We start from the raw sequence: 19,701 nt of genomic DNA, 5'->3' as shown, positions 1-19,701 counted from the left end.
GAGAGAGTGCATTTCCCGTGTGTCTACACAATACAGACGATGCGCATGAACAGCAAATGCACTTACAAACTAATTTAGAAAATGTGGATGAGGGACAGGCAGGGCGCGCTGGACGGTTGCGGCATCGACGTTTGAATGTTTTACAATGTCAAAATGCAATAATAAGAAAGTCAAACTGGGCCACAGGAGAGAGAGAGAGAGAGTGAGAGAGAGAGAGAGAAAAAAAAACACAAGTGAATGTCTTCCGGTGGCAAACGCTGTAAGAATGAATTTTCTGTCGCATTTTGTAGCACGGTCAAAATCTTTTACGAAGAGATTATGAATCTTAGGTCATTAGGTTATCTTTAATTCTGCAGTGGCGCTGCTGCAGCTTTTCCAGTGACGAATGAGGCCAACATCATTTGTGTTGATGCTCTTTTGACTGCCAAACATACACTCTTTTTTTTTTTTTTTTTTTTTTTAGTATATATATATATTAATTTTCTGGCTGGGTGGAAAATCAGAGTACAATCACAGCACTGGGCTCTTCATTCCATTCTGAGCACAATCACGGCCCGCGTATTTATTTTACTTGGATAAAATTTCATGATCATTTTCTCCAACCGCAACGCGACACACACACACACGCACAAAAATTAATTGCATCCTGCCCGCGCAAAAACAGTGTGCAACGCAGCTAAATGAGAGGAATGCCTCCCAGCCAAACTTTCTGGTCAGAGAGATTGGCCGCATTCATCACTCTGTCTGGACTAAATACTTCTCCTTTTACAACCCCGTGGCCCAAAGGAGGGGAAACAATAAGAGGAGATAATGAGACGTCTGCGCTGCTGTAACATTCATCCCCCGCCCCGCCCCGCCCCTTCGGAGACCATCGGGCCAGGCTGAGATGTTTATAAGACTCAAAAGAACGTTCCTAACAGCCATCCAGCCTAATCTGGAGTGAGGTTTTTGATTCCCCTAATGATTTTTTTTTTTGATTCATTTATTTATTTATTTATTTTTACATAACGATCCAATCGCTTGACGTAATTGACAAACTCGGTGAAACATCCGGGAGCACGCTGGCAGCCTGCGGTCGGACGCTGGAGGAGGAGGAGGAGGAGGAGGAGGAGGTTTGATTTGGCCATTTAGAAATGAGCCCCATCTCATGGTGACTGATTGACAGCTGCACTTGGCGGTGACAGGCCGCTCTTGTTTGAATAACCGGCCCATTTTGATCCCAATTTAGCCTTCTGAGTTTGACAGCGACTGGGTTTAAATAAAGTCTGCATCAAAATCACTTAGATCTGACAAGAGCGCACCAGCAGATTTGAAAGAGCAGCAGGATTCTTCTCGGAACTACGGATGTGTGTGTGTGTGCGTGTGTGTGTGCGCGTGTGTGTCGGAATAATACTAATAATGATAAACAAGTAGTTCATGTTTGTTCAGATCTTTCGTGAGTAAATGTTTTGGCCCAATTTGATCCGCTGAACTTATTCAATTAATCCCATTTTGATGTGAAATAAAATCATTTCCCTGTTTTGACTCGCTTCAATTTCACACCATCGTGAACCCGTCTCCTTTGCTTTCGGGCGTTAGGAAAAAGTGTGAGACTACAAATCTGTTAACACAATGAAAGACGCAAAGAGACAGCAGGTGACATCATATTTAAGGAAGGCCAGGGTTCATAACTCCCTCCAGGTGTGTTTTGTCAGCAAGGATCTGGGGCAAAACCGCTTTGGCCAAAACACAGAGAGCCGAGCAGGGCTGCAAGAATAAAAGAAACGTGTAAAGAAGATTAACACGGTGCGGCCAAACAAAAGGAGGATGTGAAAGCTATTGATTCGGTGACAAAGGGCGGAGTGTGTGTGTGCGTGTGTGTGTGTGTGTGTGTGTGTGGGGGGGGTGTTTGGCTCCTGCGAGTGGCCGCTCTGTGTGGTAGGAAAACAAGCTGGGAGCCACAAGTGCCCGTGTGTGCGACGGCGACTGAGCTTTACTTCTTTATCTCTACCTTACAATTTTGCAAATCAAATAATGATGAGTGCAGCAGCGGAGCGGCCCAGTGATAAGAGGGCTTAGCGGTCGTGGAGATTGAGTTATTAGGCCCCGCATGAGGAGGACAGAGGTCTCCGGCGGGGCCCCGCGCCTGCCAAGATACATATTCCACGCACTGTGTATTTTTGGTCGCTTTAAAAGCCCTGAAAGTACAGGGGAAGGCTAATTTTGAGGGTAAACAGCTTGTTCTTCTGCTGTGTGGTTTCTGCACTGAGCTCTCCGTTTATTGACTCAAGCCGAGCGCAGCTCTGGCTCCTCCGACGACCACAGGGAGAACGAAGCCCGCCCGACTGAAAAGCCGGCGCAAGGACACGAGCGGCGAACGCTAGTTTACCTTTGATGGCGCACAACTGTTAAATCAAATGCACTGGGTAATGTACAAAGCCTAATCCTCTCGACGATATGACAGGTTCGGCAAGAGAGAGAGAGAGTGAGAGATAGGAAGCTTTAAAAGGAACATCTGCTCCTCTCACAAAGCTATTTGCCATTTTTTCCTTTTTCCTGTTGACATGAATTGTTGTTGAAATTATTGAGCGAAATACAGTAGGACCACAGTGCGGGATTATGTGTCAAGATGATAAACTGCTAAATTATCAGAAAGGCGCTACCCGGAAATAATCTACAGGTATCAACCTTTAATTCAACTTTTTCAAGTTTGTTTTTGTTTGTTTTTTTTAATTATTTGAAATGGTCATTTTAAACGCTTAATTTGAATGTGGAAAAACAAAAAATTGCTGATCTGCGTCACTGTATATCTGAAATGTGTCACATGCATCCAGTTGCCTTGCCTTACAAGGTTTTAAAAATGCACCGACCGAAAAGGCTCAAACTTCAAACTTGAGCTCTTAAAGGCAACATTGGCAGAAGAATGAAAAATGCCAAAAAAGAGGAAGATTAAAGCAAAGAGGCCTCTTCAAAAAAAAAAAAAAAGAAGAAGAAGGACCAGAAGTTGTTTTAGGGAGAGGAAGAAAAAAAAAAAGACTGAGAAATATCCCCCTCCCCTCTCTTTAACTGTCGTCAGATTTGTATGGAGGTAAAACTTTCACAGCGCAGCTCAAGCCTCTCGAGCCCTTTTTTCCTCTCTGTCTCTCCAACTCGGCTCCTCGGCTCCTCCCTCTCAAAAACTGCTGGCAATCTTGACTTCACAGCGCCACACAGAGGACAATGTCAGAACTGAAACATTTTGCTGCCACTGCTTTCTTGAAGTTTCTTGACTTTGGGAGTTATAGCTTCCTAATCTGTTATCATCACCAGATATTTACACATAAATAAATCTGGGATCATTTAAAACATGAACATCTTCTATATCTGAATTATAGAATAATTCCAATAAATAAATAAATTATACGAACAAACAAAAATAAATCATCAGCACACTGAAGTGACACAGTGACAAAAGGGATGACGGGAGCAAGTATCGAAAGGTTAAGGTATCATGACTGGGCTTTTTGCACTGTTAATGCACAGTTTATGGATTGGGCTTTAGGTAAAAAAAAAAAAAAGAAAAAAAAAAGGCACAAGGTACAAACAATTCCTGTGTAACTTCCACTGAGCTTCATAAAGTTTCACAAGCATGGAAGAACGTATTTCACAATTTTAATTTCATTTTACAATGACAAATCTCACAGATCTGTCATGACTGAGTGTTGCCTCCACCCCTCACCCTTTTAACTTTAAAGAGGCATTTGAAAAACACTGCAGCCGTAGCAACCGTAAGAACGGCAGAGCCAAGCTTACATCTTTCAGAGTGTCTGCAGGAAAGCAGCATTCGGCTTGTTCCTGCAGCAATATAAATATGCAAGTTAGAAGGAATGTTTGGCGGCCGCGTTGCAGTTGTAAAAGTGTTGCCATCAGTTTAACAACGCACCTTGATTGGTACAGATATGCACTTGATTAACCAAAATCACGCCGGTTTATTTTGTCATTCAACCCTTTCTTCCCCTCCTCTCCTCTTTTACAGCCATGCAATATTTCCATTTCATTACACATGCAGATTGAATTTCTTTGCAATCTGTTAGATTTATGTCAGCCTGCTCTTAACAAACTGCAACAGAATAGAAAGGCAGGAATTATGTGCACTTATAAAATACTCCAATGCAGCTTTGATATTTGAGATTAATGAATTATCTTATTCTGATGATCTACACATTGTTTAGATTTAGCTTGTTCTATCAAATGGAATTATGTGTACCAAAATGAAATCCTTTACACAGTGCCTGTGTGATTTTTTTTTAGATTTTTTTTTTTTTTTTTAGGTTAGGCATGAAGCAAGTACAAACATGGCCAGACCTGACCTGACAAGATAAGGATGGACAAACTAAGTACGCGACTCGCACAAAAAAAAAAGTTGTTACATTGAGCTTTCGGATGAACTTTCCGATTGCAATGAAAATGGTACATAATCTTTCCAGGTAAACTTAATTTGACCTTCTGTAAACCTTTGAATACACATATCAACCTAATCAATGTTTCACACTGCATTCTAGCAAGAGTTTGATCGTTATCATATTATCATTGGGACACGTTCTGGTTTAATAACAATGTGTACTTTAACAGTCATGATTCATGTCATGAGTCTTGATCAAGCTGCTCACATTTTGACATTGTGAGAGCAAAACGACAAAAAGGTCACATGACAAGTCATTGACATTTTGTTGTGATGCTTTACACACCACTGTTGCTTGGCTTCTAATTAAATGCCCTAGTCTTATGATTTAAAAATTGACTCATTTACTTTTTTTTTTTGAAATTTCAGCCCCAAGTTGAATATATCTTACTTTTTTGTTAGATATAGCCAAAGATATAACCAAAGTGAAAAACTCAACTTAAAGTTGAGGAAAAAGAGAGAAACAGATGGAAAAAAAATAGGAAAACTGAAAAAATAAAATAAAAGTGATGCTATAAAAATGCACTTAGAATTGTAAAAGATGTGGCAACCAAATGGGCCTGTGGTGGCTCCGTGAGTACTGGTAGGCTCAGTCTCAGCCCAGATCTCAATCAAAAGCAGACAGCTCATCACGATGACTGAAATCTGGACCCCGTATCCATCTCGCCGCTGTGCACCGTTTACATTTTTTTTTTTTTTTGTTTTCTTTTGTTTTGTTTTGCTTTGTTTCAAATGCAAACGCAAACTCTCCGTGCTAAACCCATGTTCAATCCTATCTATGTGGAACACAGAGTTCCACCTCATCAACTGTACCCTGTAACTGTTTAACTTAGAGTAACTATACTGTCAAAAACAGGGTCAGCGCGAGGTCGATTACATACGTGTCACACGCCAGCAGTTATGAGGTAATGTTTCCTTGGCATCGACCTCTGCCGAGCGTCGCTGTTTTCCACCAGTGCGACGATGACTGACGAAGGGGAGCGCTGGGGGAGGGTGGGAGGCGAGATAAAACAAAAGTCCAAACCCAAATAAGCAAGCCGTCAGCCTCTAATAGCAGAGAGGAAGTCCCCCTTTATCAACAAGTGAATTAACAGTTTCCCGTCACACCTTGTTTTTGCCTCCAGTTTTTTCTCTGAACCCGCGCCAAAGGCCCAGATGGCCCCGCCATCGGACCACCGGGGCTCCTGCTCGGTGAGGAAACAAATCTGTTGCACTAACTAATAGCCCTGTGTCCATGTTTCATGCCTGGGAAGTATGTGACCAGCGCGCGCATGTGTGTGTACACACCAAATGTAACACGGCATGTTCAATAAAAAATAAATAAATAAATAAATAAATAAATAAAAAGACTACTGTCATACCCGACACTTAGTATGCAGTCATGAGGCTGTTGGAAGGTGGGGGAAATGACTGGCTGTTAAAGGTCCAGTGTGTAAAACCTTTAAGGAAGCCCTGGTTTTAAAGGAAGCTTGTTTGTTATAGTATTTAGGGCACTGTCAAATTGGCTTCCTTAAAAAATGGGGGCGTCAGCAAGACATTAGATGCCAGCTAACTAGGAACAGTTAGGAACTAGGAACAGGACCCGTATTGCTCTATGTATATTCTCATATATATATATGAGATCTTTCTAAGGGTAGGAAAACCAAATTAATTTGATTGTACTGCGAGTATCCACTTCTATTCATGTATTTGAGGGCAGTATGTTAAGCTTTAACTAACATCAAAATGATAAATCAGGCCAAATTTTACACACTGGACCCGCAACACTTTTCATGTCCTAAGAAAGCTCAGATCCGTGAAAATGAAGACTCGTGTCGGACAGCACCGGGAGAGGGCAAAGGGCACCGTTCCAACGGAGGAGCGGGAACTCGCATCAAATCGATATATCAAAGGTGGTTTTTCTTGATTATTACGTTCAAGTTGTTTTTGGAGCGCCTTCAACCTGTTTGCCGCTGCTCTGCTCCCCAATGCCGCGTAACGCGCGCCGCCGCCGCTGCCGCCGCGGCTCGATCCGAAAAACATCTGAGTAATAAAACTCTACAAAAGGGGCGGCCGTGTGCCTGGTATAGCCTCAATAACCTCTGGGCCTGTGCGGAGGAACTGCACTCACTAATCAGGGCTTGTATGCGCTGGGCCGCAGACAAACCGCACTTTACGGCACGGGACGGTCACATTACAGGTCATCACCTCAAATGACAATACGCTGATCATACAGGGTGAAGGTTTCTGGCGGGGGAGGGAAGGGAAAAAAACACAGAGGAGGGTGGGAGAGGCGCTGTATATAAGGACGCAAATGGCCACTTCAGATTCCAACTGTGACAAGAAGATAGCCAACCCCGGCCTCTATTTTTAGGTGTGTTGATGGCCTGGGCTGGCAGTTTGGAGAAGGATGTGTACTTTTCTGCAGTTCCTTCCCAAAAATCAACGGTGTCCCTCGCTGGCGACAATCACAGAGCAGCTGTTGTGGCTAGGTGGCTCGGCCTCAGCTGGCCTCACCCTGTTGCACTCCTGCCAGCCAAGAAGAACGCCGCCTCGGCTGCCCACGATTCACACCCAGTGTGCAAAAACAGGCGGAAGGGCGCAACACAAAAGGCCAAATGTGACTCAACGTGTTTGCGTCCGGCGAAAATTGTCGCAAATTACGGCGTTTTTATCAACGCCGGTGGCAGCTGCGGCGGTCGGAGGCGGCCTGATTTTTTGCTAAATTTAAATGTGGCAGGATGCACTGGGCCAATTTGTCATCAAAATAACAGACGTGCGGAGACCTACATGACCTTAGCCACAGACGGCTCACTGGTGAGCTGATCTACTGTAGGGCCCCACTGTGAAACACATTTTCTTTCTGCCGCTTTTTGCACCACTTAAATGTATGCTTATTTTTGAGGGTGACAATCATCTTGTTTTGGTGTAAAGAGCTCGCCTGACAATCAGACATTAGCACTGACTTCTCGGCACCACAAAAGCCCCAAATTGCTTTAGAAACAAGGAGAATAAAACAAGTTCATCATAAAAAAAAAAAAAGATCTTTTCAAATGAATTGTGTTTTTCTCACCTCGATTTTAATGCTTTTTAGTTGAGGCTCAACAATTCTGGCAGTTAAATGACATTTTAGATACATTCCTACTTTCTTTCTTTTCTTTTTTTTTAAACTTAACTCTAAATTGTCGTTAAAATCTGGAGTCTTGAATGCATAAAATGTTCGCAGCATTTTACAAACAACTGGAACAGCAGCGAAGGTTACAAACCAGGCCAGTGATCAATCACACACGTTTGACCTTTTTCCCCAAATGTGCAACATGTTTCTGATTTGAAGCAAAACAATCAAAAATAAAAGTTTGGCTGCAGTACTATGCTATACTAGATCTTAATAGCGTAAACGCATTGTAACACTAGCGGGCTCCGAAACTCTTCATTTTGTTCTTGTCACATACATACAAAAGGAGAGCACTGGCGGCTGTGTTTGCAAGTTCACGTCATGTTCAAAGTGTGTTCAAGAAGATGGCAGAGACCTTTGGAGGCAATGATACACACATCCAGTAGCCACTTTGACAAAGCACAAACAACACTAACTCCTCACCAACAGCTGACACGAGTTGGACAACTTGACAATACTGAACCACTTGCAGCATCCACACTGCAGCCATTGTCCTTGAGCATGCCTCCTGCTTTTGCCACAACTGAACCAGTTCAATTCTGTCTAAAACTCAGATGTGATTTCAGACAGAACATTTCAGGAACACATCTGCTTCGCAAAGTTTTGGAAGCGTAAGTGAAGAAAAAAAAAAAAAAATGCAGTAAGAGGCAGACAGGCTGCCTCAGGGACACACGTTGCTTAAAGTGGTCATACCAATGTAATTTCAATAGATGGAAAAGCTCCTTACACATCCATCTCAATGTAAGGAAAAGGCATCAATAACAAAAAATAAAAAAAAATCTCACAGGACAAGCATCAGCTGAAGTCAACTCCTACACCAACATAGTAACACAGTGTGAGATTGATTCTCTTTAGGTTTATCTGGAAGTACAGGGTCCCTGTGGTTTGGCATGAAGTGCCGTGAAACACAGCTTCGCCTTTTGTGGAGTCTCTCACACACTTTATGCTGGCACTGGCATTCTGAAATACTTCCATGTTCTCCTGCAGAAATGAGCAAATTCTTCCCTCCAACTTCAGTCTAATCTGGTATTTTGACCCCCTCCCCCTTTTTTTTTTTTAGTGCGTTACCATCCGACACCAATCAGTTACATAGAGATAGTTTATCTCCTTCAAGCGTACACGCACACACACACACACTCAATAAGGTATCACCGTTGGGACTAATTGTTGACAGGTGGCCCTAATGCTCTCTTTTGAAACAAAAGTGTGATTTACGACCTTGCTCCCAGAGACCCCGGCTTTCAGCGCAGCTACTACAAACTTATCTTTCTCCCCCTCCTTCTGTCACCCCACCAACCCTCTTTCAATCAGCCCCGTCGTATCTCTCCTTCATTTTCTCTCAATTGCACCTCATTACTTTGCTCACTCACTTTCACCTCTCGGCTCACTTTGATGTTTGCGTCCCTTTCTGTCTTTCATCGCGGCGAAATTGTGGTTCTCTCTTAAGTCAGACATCCATTTAATGTTTAATGGTTATTCTTTTTTTTTAAATGTGGAAGAATGTGTGTGTGTGTGTGTGTGTGTGTGTGTGTGTGTGTGTGTGTGTGTGTGTGTGTGTCTGTGCATCTGTGTCAGTGTGTGTGGTTGAGTGCAGGGGTTACAGAGGGTCCTGGGTCTAGACGTGGAAGACAGGAAGGAGAGGAAGTGAAGGCGTCATTCTTTCAAGCAGAGTGTGAGCATGTTTGTGTGTATCTGTGGCACGAGGATTTTCGGGCGGGCAGATAACATCGTGACTTGACCCTGACCTCAGGGTGCCAGCACGTTCCCTCACCAATTCCGGCTGATATGGAGACAGAAACGGTAAAAAGATAAAGAGGTCAAAAATAGCGCAAGTTAAAATAAGCAGACTAGATCTGTGTTACATTTTTTTCTCATTTTGTTCAGGATTTGAAAAAATCTAACGGCTAATGTGATGGTGGCATATAGTTTTGGAATTTATGGAGTTGTTGTCGTTGTTGTTGTTAGGATTTAAGTTATGAAGCTTGAGCATTTATATACAACTTTGAATCAAATCCTTCAGTAAGTTTAATTCCGACACTTGACTTTGTGCATGTGTGACAGGTCTAGTAATGATCCTTCTGTTGTCTGTTGCAAAAGGGAATTAATGTCAAAAGCTGTCATGCCATTTGTGTGTGTTTGGGTGTGAAAAAGAATGGGATATCGAGACGGTGTCCCGTATAAGTCGTGTCATGAGGCAAAACCCTTAAAGAAAATAATGTTAAAAGGGCAAACAGACTAATGTTAATATTGATGTTTGTCTTTTGAAAACACAATTTTGATTTTTTTTTTTTTTTTTTTTAAGCACATTTGTGGTAATTATTTGGCAAGTTAAATCCATTTCAGGCTAACAAAAGAAGAGAAACACAGTTGTTGTGTTTTTAGTATCTTGGGAATCTGAAAATGACATCAAGACTTATGGCTTAAAAATCTGGTTTCCATTCCCGACGAGTGGATAAAATATTGTGCGATTCCACCAAACTACCCACTGGTAAGTCTGAATCATTTGGTTCTTTGAAGTGTTTATCAAGTTAGTGACCTCACCGTGCCGCCTCTACACCTACTCTGCTGCAGAACAGATTCCTGGAAACCTCGGAATAACGGGAACTGAAATGCTTTGCAATGAGTAACACCTCTGGGGTCAATCGGTGTAACGTCTGTGTATCAGTGTGTACCTCTGCCAACTAAGGACACACAAGTTAGTGTGAGCAACATGGGTATGTGTTTGACAAACAGTGCACGCAAGGTTGTGGCACAAAGATCAGTGTACCTGGAAAAGAGCTACTGCGATGACAAACTAACAGAATTAGATTGAATTCATATCAATTATGTTATTTTTTTGTTGTTGTCGTTGTCGTTGTCGTTGTTGTTGTTGTTGTTGTTACTGGACAACAACTCTTTCTCATTTGCATTTAGGACAGAACTATTTTCTCTATATCTATTTCTCTGTCTATATCTAATAAGTATCTGTATATAACTGAGACTGTCCATGTTCTATTAAGGTCATGCAAAGGATCTTGGACTATTTACTCCGTTAGTGTGAATCCTATCAAAAGTCAATCAATGTGTCCTTTTCCCCTTATTTGTATCCATTACGTGCCAACAGTTCACTTAAGTTTAGTTCATTCAGTTCATTTCATGGACTGAAATAGTGCGATGAGTATCTGAGGGTCAATGTGGTGGTGAAATACCGCAGAGTAGAAACTAGTAGAGTAGATTATAGTAGAAGCTTGTAAGACTTGACTGACTTTGCTGTTAGTTCTCCACCTTTACAATCCTCAATTTGACCGTGCGAAATTACAAACACGTCAACCAAAGAAATCCTTCCCCAGCTCCTCACCATGCAGTGGAGACCCCGAGGGGCTGCTTGACAGGCCAGGAATGGGGCTCGAGCGGCCGGCGATGCCTCCTCCTCCTCCTCCCAGGATGCAGCTGCCGCCTCCGATCCCTCCTCCGCCTGTGCCTCCCCCTATCGCTGCCGCCCTGTTCAGCTCCTGCTCGATCTCCTCCAGGCCGGCGCTCTTTTGGAAGCGAGACATCCGGTTGACCACTCGCGGGGACATGTGCGTGCGGGCGCAGGGGGCACCTCCGTAGGGGTTGATGGGAAAGACGTGGCTGGTGCCGCGGAGGGTGCTAATGGCCACCCAGCGACTATCCAGGCTAAAGCACATGTCCTGGACCTGAGAAGAGACGTGACGGGTTGAAACAGTCAGAGAAGAGCGAGAGAGGGAAACAATCACATGTACCACCATTGGAATTGCAGAAATAATTTGTTTCTACAACATCCACATTCTTGCTGAAGTGACTGCATGTGTAACGTTCAATTAGATGAGTTGACTTAAAATGAATCACAGCCACATCATCACAAAGATACGGACAGCGTTCTTCCCATATTTTGGGCAAGAACTCACGACTGAAGTCTTCTCTGATTGGGCATTTAATTGTTTCTTTGTAGCCAAGTTTATCCTGCACGTGCTGCTATATTCTGTCACACATTAGCCGATTCAGGACCTTTACACAGCAGCTTTTCTTTTTGCTGTCAGCTCAAGAACCTGCTACTTCATCAACTCCATTGAAGAATGAGGCATGCCAGAAAAGTGTGATTTTTTTTTCTCTCAATATTGATCAGAAAAAAAGGTGGTAAACTCATCACTGCATAGAGCTACATTTATAAAAGGCTCCATGCCTTATGCGTTTATTTATGTCAGGATAGAAAGAGCTCTGGTGGGCCTTGTTTATGTTTCATAGAAAGATGAAGGGGTGAACAGTGAGTAATCTGTAAAAGGGAAGTGGAGTAACAATCAATTGTTTTTTTCTCCAATCCAAAAGGCACCATATGTAAATGTCACTCTAGCAATGCTTTATAACAATGACATACCTTCAGCCTGACGGTGAACTCAGAAAGAAGAGAAATCAGAAAAGTCTTTAAGTCGACCACCTTGTGGCCGCCTTGTATTCCAATGGGGCCTAAAGATGCTTTTCTTTTCTTTTCTTTTTTCTGATGTCAAATTGACTTATAGGACATCATTATTCTTGTGGATGAACGATGATATTCAAAAGGTTTAGGACATGGGACCTCGCAATGTGTAATTCACAAAAGGAAAACAATGGAGTTTTATCAAACGTATTACCATGCCAGACAGTTTCCTTTCATTCGCTCAAGTCCTTAAATGCTTGATCAAAATTGTAACTCCCTATGAAACCTACGCATCCAAATGCAACACTGTGTTTTTCACACTATTAAAGAAAGCAGCTCAAAGCACTTGAAAAAGTCGACGAGGGCTAACGAACGGTGTCGGGCAGTGAGCGAGAAGAAAAAAAAAAAAATCAAAAACAAAGGAGTCGATGGCATCCTTTGTTTGGCCGCCTCCCTTAAACAGTGACTAGAGCGCAGACACTTGAAAAGATAGCATCTCCCTGAGCATGTTAGACATGCAGCCAGCCAGACAAATCGGCTGCGGGAGACAATGCAAGAACAGAGGAGTGTGAGAGGGTGAAATAAAAGAGACAAAGGAGTGGCAAAGTGCGACAGGCCGATGGGCCGATAGCGTGCCAGCCCTGCGTGGATCTATCCGTCGACGTGCTATTAAAAGTGAATGATAGAGAAGGTGGTTGGTGGAAAAATGAAAGGGGGCAGCTCCGCTCATACGAGGAATGTCTCATTTGGATCGCGGGTAAATCAGCCAGTCATCTGTACCTGCGGGGCCCCTCTAATCTCTCGCCAGGTCAGACGAAGGTAATTGTCCTCAGCAATGACAGTTAATGGGGCATCCTCAGCATACCAGACGGTTGCTCTGCTTCACAGGAATGAGTGAAAGAGAAGTCTTGACCTCTGCTCGGGCTGGTTGGGGATGACTTGGACACGAGAAAGAGCTACTTTGTGCGTGTGATAATTGCTTCTAATGGACCTGTCAGAGCAGCAACTGTAAATGGGTCTTTGGACTTTGCTGCCGCCAGTATCTTTGGAATCAGGTGGGAGAGAGACTGAAAGGATGCGGCGGCCGCGCAGTCATGATGCGGAAGGCCGCGCGGTAATTAAAATCGTCACGATAAGAGGACGGCGACATGCGAGTGCCAAGAGCAGTAAGTTCTGTCCTTGATCACGGACAGATTGCAAAAAAAATAAAAAAAAGTTTGATGCGTGTGACTTTTTTTTTCAGTGAAAGAATGTGAGCTGTGAAAGAGCTGTGTAAGAATGACAAAAATGTGACGGAGAGGAAGGATGAAACTAAGGGAAGGATAATAATACATTAGTCAACGGCAAATATCTTTGCCATATGCAGCGACAACTTCACCACTAAACTGAAGTGAAGAAGAAGTAGAAGTGCGGTGAGTTTTGTACAACTGCATCTTAAGTTGTACAACGTCTTAAAAGTCCAGTGCGTGAATTTTTGTTAAGGAAGCCCCGCCAGACAGCACATTTCTTATTCAGGGCACTGTCAGATTGGCTCATTTAAAAAAATAAAATAAATAATAATGGCTCATGATGGCTGCCAGCTAACTCTATGTATATTCTTAAATATATGAGAACCGCTGGTGACGGTAGGAAAACCAAAAGACTTTTATTGTACTGCGAGTATATACTGTTTATGAATGTATTTGTGGGCAGTATGTGAAGCTTTTACAAATGTAAAAATCATAAATCAAGCCAAATTTTAGAAAACTGGGCCTTTAAATAAGATAATGGACGTATCTTTACGCAAAGATGATCTGACTGTTTTATATTTATGTCTGCTCCAATTTTGAATTCACTAGGACATATACTACATGATTGCAGCCGCTGGACCATTTTTTTTATTTGAAATGCTTTGAAATCCACCCTCTCACCCCCCTTGTTGGCACTCCTTATTTATTCTCTCGCCACAATTACGCAAAAACGAGTTTAAAATTTAACAGCGTGGAAGAAACTGGGCTGCGGCAGACGGCGAGCGCACTGCACAGAAATGCGGAGACACGATCAAGGCTTCGGGCACACATCAATGCAATCGCAGCTCCTGTGCGGCGCCGCAAGATTTGCCCAGTAACTGGAAGCGTTCCTGTACCTCAAGTGGCGGCCGCTGGCTACTTTGCCCTGTGGCTCCGCTCTCCTCTGCGTGACGGCCCTCCTTCAGCCCCTTACAGCTGTTATCAGCGGCAGGTCTGTTTACCTGGCCTCAGGTCACTGACAGCCAGCCGCATGTTTGACCACTGGAGACAGATAAGGCGTCCCTCCACCCACCTAACTGAAGACTTTATCACTCTCCAGTGTGTCTGAGCATGTGTGTGTGTGTAGGTGGGAGAGAGTGTGTGGCGATAACCTCTGGCCCAAACACTCGGCTAAGGCCAGCTTTGAGTGTTTACAATGGGCCGGATCAAAGTAGGCTCAGTGTGCAGCCGGTCAGCGGACCTGCCGTTTGGTCGTACATTAACTATAGGCAGGCAGTGAGAATGTGTGTGTGTGTTTTCCTAGTCAATAATCCTGAACCCAACAAGGCCTGAAGTAGTTGTGTTGAGTAAGCACTTTTAACAATGACAAAAAAATACAATAATTAGAATCTGAGTCTTTTATCCTCTCAGAAAAAAAAACAAAGAATCAGATTCATAAAATTACTGACAATATCCACTTTTGGAATATCTTGAATTAAGTTCCATGTTTCTCCTAACTTTGTGTTCTGGCATTCACACTGACTGCCCACATTATGTGCTACACATTACTAGCAATGGGAGTCCCTTCAGCCTTCAGAGGTGACTTTGTTCTCCTTCTGTTAGTCTAGTTTCATCACTGCTAAATCATCAGAGACTTCTGTCCACACTGACTTGATCGATAGTGTTACGTGGTTACTGCTGATCTGTCAACTGTACATACATAAAGAGACCATTTCCCCCAAGGCGCTCTGGACTGAGAGCTGGAGACTTTGGGTTCCAGTTAATCATAATGAGTTCTGTGTTATTCAACTGGAAGTCGCGTTCAGAAGACAACACAATGTTGTTATAAAGGGATGGTCATGGTGAGGAGCTATATACAGGCAGGCTGTGGCATTTACACATTGCAACAGGTACCAATGGGCCCAAAGTGTGTTCAGAAAATCATCATTTTTTTGTTTTTTTGTTTTTTTCATTGGTGTTCACAAACAAAATGTGTTCCTGCTGTCATTCCCGAGAGAGACTACATCAGTGTACTAATAAGTACTCACTAGTATATTTCTTTCAAAAAACAAAAATGTCTTTGGTAAAATCTTGCAACACTGAATAAAGTCATTGTTTTTATCACCTGCGTGTAAGATGTATGACAATAAAAACATTTCGAGCAGCTACAGAAATAAACCTTTTTTTTTGTCAAGTAAATCATACTCACTGGTGGTTGTTTTTGTATGTGTGTGTTTTTTTTCTGTTTTGTTTATTTTGTCACAATCCCATTTTACACTGTGCAGGTGTTGTTGCTTACTGAAAGCGGCACAAGTGTAATAATGCAGTATTTCAGGGAATCTTTGTCTATAACTCTCGGGCCCTTGATGTAAAAATGCACCCTATCAACTATTAGCAGGACAATTATTCAAAAACGTATTTTGCTTTGATTTTAAAATGATTTTTGTTATTCAGTAAAATTTTTATTGGCTTCATGGAGAAAGTCCATTATAACTTTGGTTGATCTTTTTCACTGTGTCACATGAGAACGTAACTGTACAAGTAAGTTTAAGTTCACTCCCCGACTGGTAAACAAAATGCTGTTGGGATAAATCTCAGTCCACCTGAGTGAGCGAAAGGTGCACTGCAGCGTCTTCTTCAAAAACAATGAAATCCAAAATTAAAGAATTTGACCTTGAGCATTAAGACTGAATGTTTATCTATCAAACTGTCATTAAGTCAGTCTTCCCTTTTCCATTTCCCCCTTCTCGACTGTCTGAAACAGTAAGACAGAAGATCGAAGTCATTACTTATACATTTGTGCTAATCAGACCTTAGCCTCCGTTTCTCCCCGGTGCAGGGTGTAGAGATGGTGAACGGCGCTCTGCGAGGACGCCCATGGGTGGGTGAGGATCTGGAAGACGTGAAAATCGTGGCCCAAGGTGTCAGCAGTGACCAACAGCATTCCTGCAGGGAGGACACAGACAGCCAGCAGTATTAGCAGGCGCTCTCGCACAGTCATGCCGGCTTCTAGAGTGTGATTGTTCACTGAGATCGACACAGTTCATTCTTACAGTCTCCTTATTAGCATTTCCTGTTTCCATCTTACAATGTCACACCCACCAGACCTTTACAAGAGTTTTACTTGCAGTTAAACTGGTTGAACACAAGCAAATTGATTCACACCATGTCAACCAGATTATTTAAACTGTGCTCAGCTACAAAGTTGGCATAGCCGTCTGGGCAGCTACTTTGAAACACCTGTGCAGGACACATGTTGAACAGCATTAGAGGGTCACTCCATGGCTCAATACAAACTATCACATAAGTGTGGCCTTGTTAGGAGCGGATCAATGGCTTTCCCGGATCAGACATTGACATGGTCAATGTCTATGGGGAGAGCGATTCACCGTATTTATGCATCTGCGCCTGGTCACGGTGTTTGCTTTTGCACGTTGAGATTCACTGTGACACAGAACCGCAGCTCAGCACAGTGTAACCCCTACCAACCAGCCCATTCATTTGGCCCTGTTTTATTTGAAGCTCGTCAAACTCGAGAAAGTATAGGCCCCCACCATAAACAACATGCTCAACAAACCACAACAGAACAAACGCAGGGCTGAGCTGGCTTGGTGTGGAAAAACACCACATTGCTTTTTAACTACAGCCCAAAACCCATCCCAGAAGCCTTCTGTGATATTACAAACAACCCTCTGCTCCAGACTGGGCACTAACTCACATTTACGCAAACACACTGAGTGTAAGATTTGACAAGGTCCAAACCACTGCACTTTAATGAATCCAAGGCAAAAAAAAAAAATTAAGTTAAAGTAATTAGTAATCTTGCTCTCGCGTCTCGCAGTGGAATCTTTAATGTGGAGGCTGCAGTAGGTTTTAATTAGCGGCCAGCCTCCATTACGCGGTGTGTCAAACGTGAAAAGAAAAGGCAGCAATGGCGTGAGATAGAAGACGTAGCAACTCGAGATGGAAAACACTCCTATTTGCGGGGGGAAAAGGGGATTTTATGTCCCCCTCAAGTTCATTCACAGTGGCAACGTTTCCCTTTCAGGCTATTTGTGCTTTACCAAGGAGCGGCTCTTGAAAGAAAAAATGGAGACGTGAAAGAGGGGGGAGGCAGCGAGTCATTGAGCAACGGGGTCACGCAGATTATCAGAGGTGGAAAGGGAAAGAAGGAAGGCCAAGTGAAGTGTGGATTAGGACAGTGGTTTGCTATTCATGCTGTATCACTGCAACCAAAAAACCAAAGAGCTGAGGCCGAGGGCCTGTAAACCCTCGAAAACCCACGCCCGAAACGAGGTGCCAAGCCACAAGAAGCATTTGCGTCAACTGGGAATACAGAGAAAAAAGGGACGGGGCCCTTCTAATTATAGAGTCTGGAAACGGAAGCACAGGGTGATTAGGAGCCGAGGCGCTGCGGTCTGTTTATCTGGGAGCTTCCTCTCGCTCTCCTGCCCTCTCTCCCCCCACACTCCACTCTTTCTTTCTCTCTTTCTTTCTTCCTCCTCCCTCTGTTTTGGTCGGGCCCCACCCGCCCACGGGCTGGAGCGGCCGGCCCTTTGGGTTTGTGACAGATGAGATTTAGCCACAGCGTTCGAGCCAGGGCCGGCTTCTCCCTTCTCTTCTGCTGATGGCAGAGTCTGAGCTCCAAAAAAGCAACGGCTCAAAGAGAGGCCGGAGCGCTTTTGGAGACACGAGTGCCCGAGGACCAGGGGGGTTTGTGGCCATGCTGAAATACGGGGGCCCTCACTGTGAGGCGTCAGTCGGTTAGCCTGCGGGGAAGCCAAATTAAAAAGTAGCCGAGCCGCTGGGAGGGTGAAAGGAGAGGGTTTTGCAGAAAAGCCGCGGCTGGCCGGAGCAGGGTTTGACACGTCCTATTTATAACACCTCGTCTCTGAGGTTACGCCGATATTTACGATGTTTTAGTACCAAAATCGCTGGCGTGCGCGCTCACACATGCATTAAACTAGAAGGGATGACTTCTAATTTGCCATGTGTGCAAGACATGAGTCCGCATGGGACACGAGGGAAGTGATATAATCATTTCCATAAATATCTCATGCCCCCCCAAACCCCTCCTGCTCCGCCAAAGTTCTCGCTTCGCCTTGGGCTCCACCGTCCAGTCGTTGCCCATTCAAATAGAAAACATCTACTCTTGCATTACTAGCGGATGCAATGTTTCATTAACAAAGTGGTTAGGCTACCGTTTGTTCTTGGAAAAAAAAAAAAAGAAAAGGCGGCTTGGATGATGGCGCGGAGGAAACACGCATGACGGGGAAGAGAAATGGAGAAATAGAGAAAGTAGAGGACAAAGGGAAAAGAATGGGGGGATGAAATGGGAAGACAGAGAATATTTTTTTTGTTTTTTTGGACAGCGACACAAAAGGCCACAACAGAACTGGTGCGCTTTTTAATTAAAAGCACTTGGCTCGGGGGGAAAAAAGAGGGAGCTTTGAAAATCTGGAAAATCTCAAATTATAACCATGTGGAAGGCATAAAGCTTACATGATGGAGTAGTTGGGGGACTTAGATAGCTTACTGTTACTGGGATACATAAACTTCAGAGCAAATGAGACCAACACCAAATGAAAGGGAATCCACCATGACACGGAGCTCTGTTGCTTTGTTTTCAGGGCTGCCATTTTGTGGGGATGGACAGAACGTTTTGTTTGCTCGAGTACATTTACACTTACGCCGGGGAACTCTAATGCAGTCCCTCTCTAGTCGCGCCGAGTGTGTGTAACTTTTCTTTATGCGCACTACCTGCTTTGTATACAGGTCTTCATCCAGAGGAGAAATAATCGAGACAAAATATCGGCAATAACGGCGTCCGCATTCTGAATACACAGGAAAAAAAAAGTGCCATCCTTCTAACATATCTTACTAACATGGTCGTGATAAAAGTCAACCACCTGTAACTCACGCAGCTCTTGAATTCAAACTAATTACATCCACATTTCATACGTAGTTTTTATTTTTTGTAATAGACAACCTTTTTTTATGTTTGAGCCTCGAAAATATGGATTAGAGAGAACAAAGTTGTTGTATTATTCTACACATTCTGATTTTTATTTTTTCGAAAAGGCCGGAAAAGTTTTGAAAGGATGAAAAATAGATGAGTTCAACTTGCGAAATGAATGGTTCAATAGTCGTTGTAAATTGAGCGACTGAGATGTTTCCGTTTGCGCTCGGTGAATGACCCAGAGTGTGAGAACGTCATCTTCCTCAATAAGCAAAACCTTTTCATGGTGCCACTGACCTGAACAGGAGCATCATCAGGCCTTAAAAACTACAACAAACAAATGATTGGTGGCACACTGAGAAAATAAAAAGAGCTGTTACCCACCGTGGCATGTCCTTTCTAATGTCATAACTGTGCCCATGCTTCTTTTAGCATTTATGTATGGAGAGGGAGACTCTTGGAGAGTCAAAGGATTAAAGAAGCATTAAAAGCATTAAAAACATACTCCTGATGAATTAGAGAAAGGTACCTTGGGTTCATTTGATG

General features: G+C 43.4%; 1 protein-coding gene across 9 annotated transcripts in view; it reads right to left on the bottom strand.

The window, feature by feature from the left end:
* The window catches only part of bcas3 (BCAS3 microtubule associated cell migration factor), a 294,364-nt gene that overhangs the window by 229,108 nt on the left and 45,555 nt on the right, over positions 1–19,701 (bottom strand). For all 9 annotated transcript variants that reach the window (XR_012928166.1, XR_012928167.1, XR_012928168.1 and 6 more), the window contains exons 14-15: positions 16,009–16,142; positions 10,912–11,251 (exon numbers count right to left, since the gene is read on the bottom strand). Coding sequence is in view for 5 of the 9 variants with exons in the window: in XM_076035853.1 (XP_075891968.1) it covers positions 10,912–11,251; positions 16,009–16,142 (474 nt within the window). In the remaining 4 variants the exon portion in view is untranslated. The remainder of the gene's footprint in view (positions 1–10,911; positions 11,252–16,008; positions 16,143–19,701) is intronic.

This window comes from Nelusetta ayraudi, unplaced genomic scaffold (genome assembly GCF_046127955.1).
Source record: "Nelusetta ayraudi isolate G7.1 ecotype Tasmania unplaced genomic scaffold, CSIRO-AGI_Nayr_v1 ptg000048l, whole genome shotgun sequence".
Classification (NCBI taxonomy): domain Eukaryota; kingdom Metazoa; phylum Chordata; class Actinopteri; order Tetraodontiformes; family Monacanthidae; genus Nelusetta; species Nelusetta ayraudi.
This window is presented reverse-complemented; position numbering and strand designations above follow the sequence as displayed.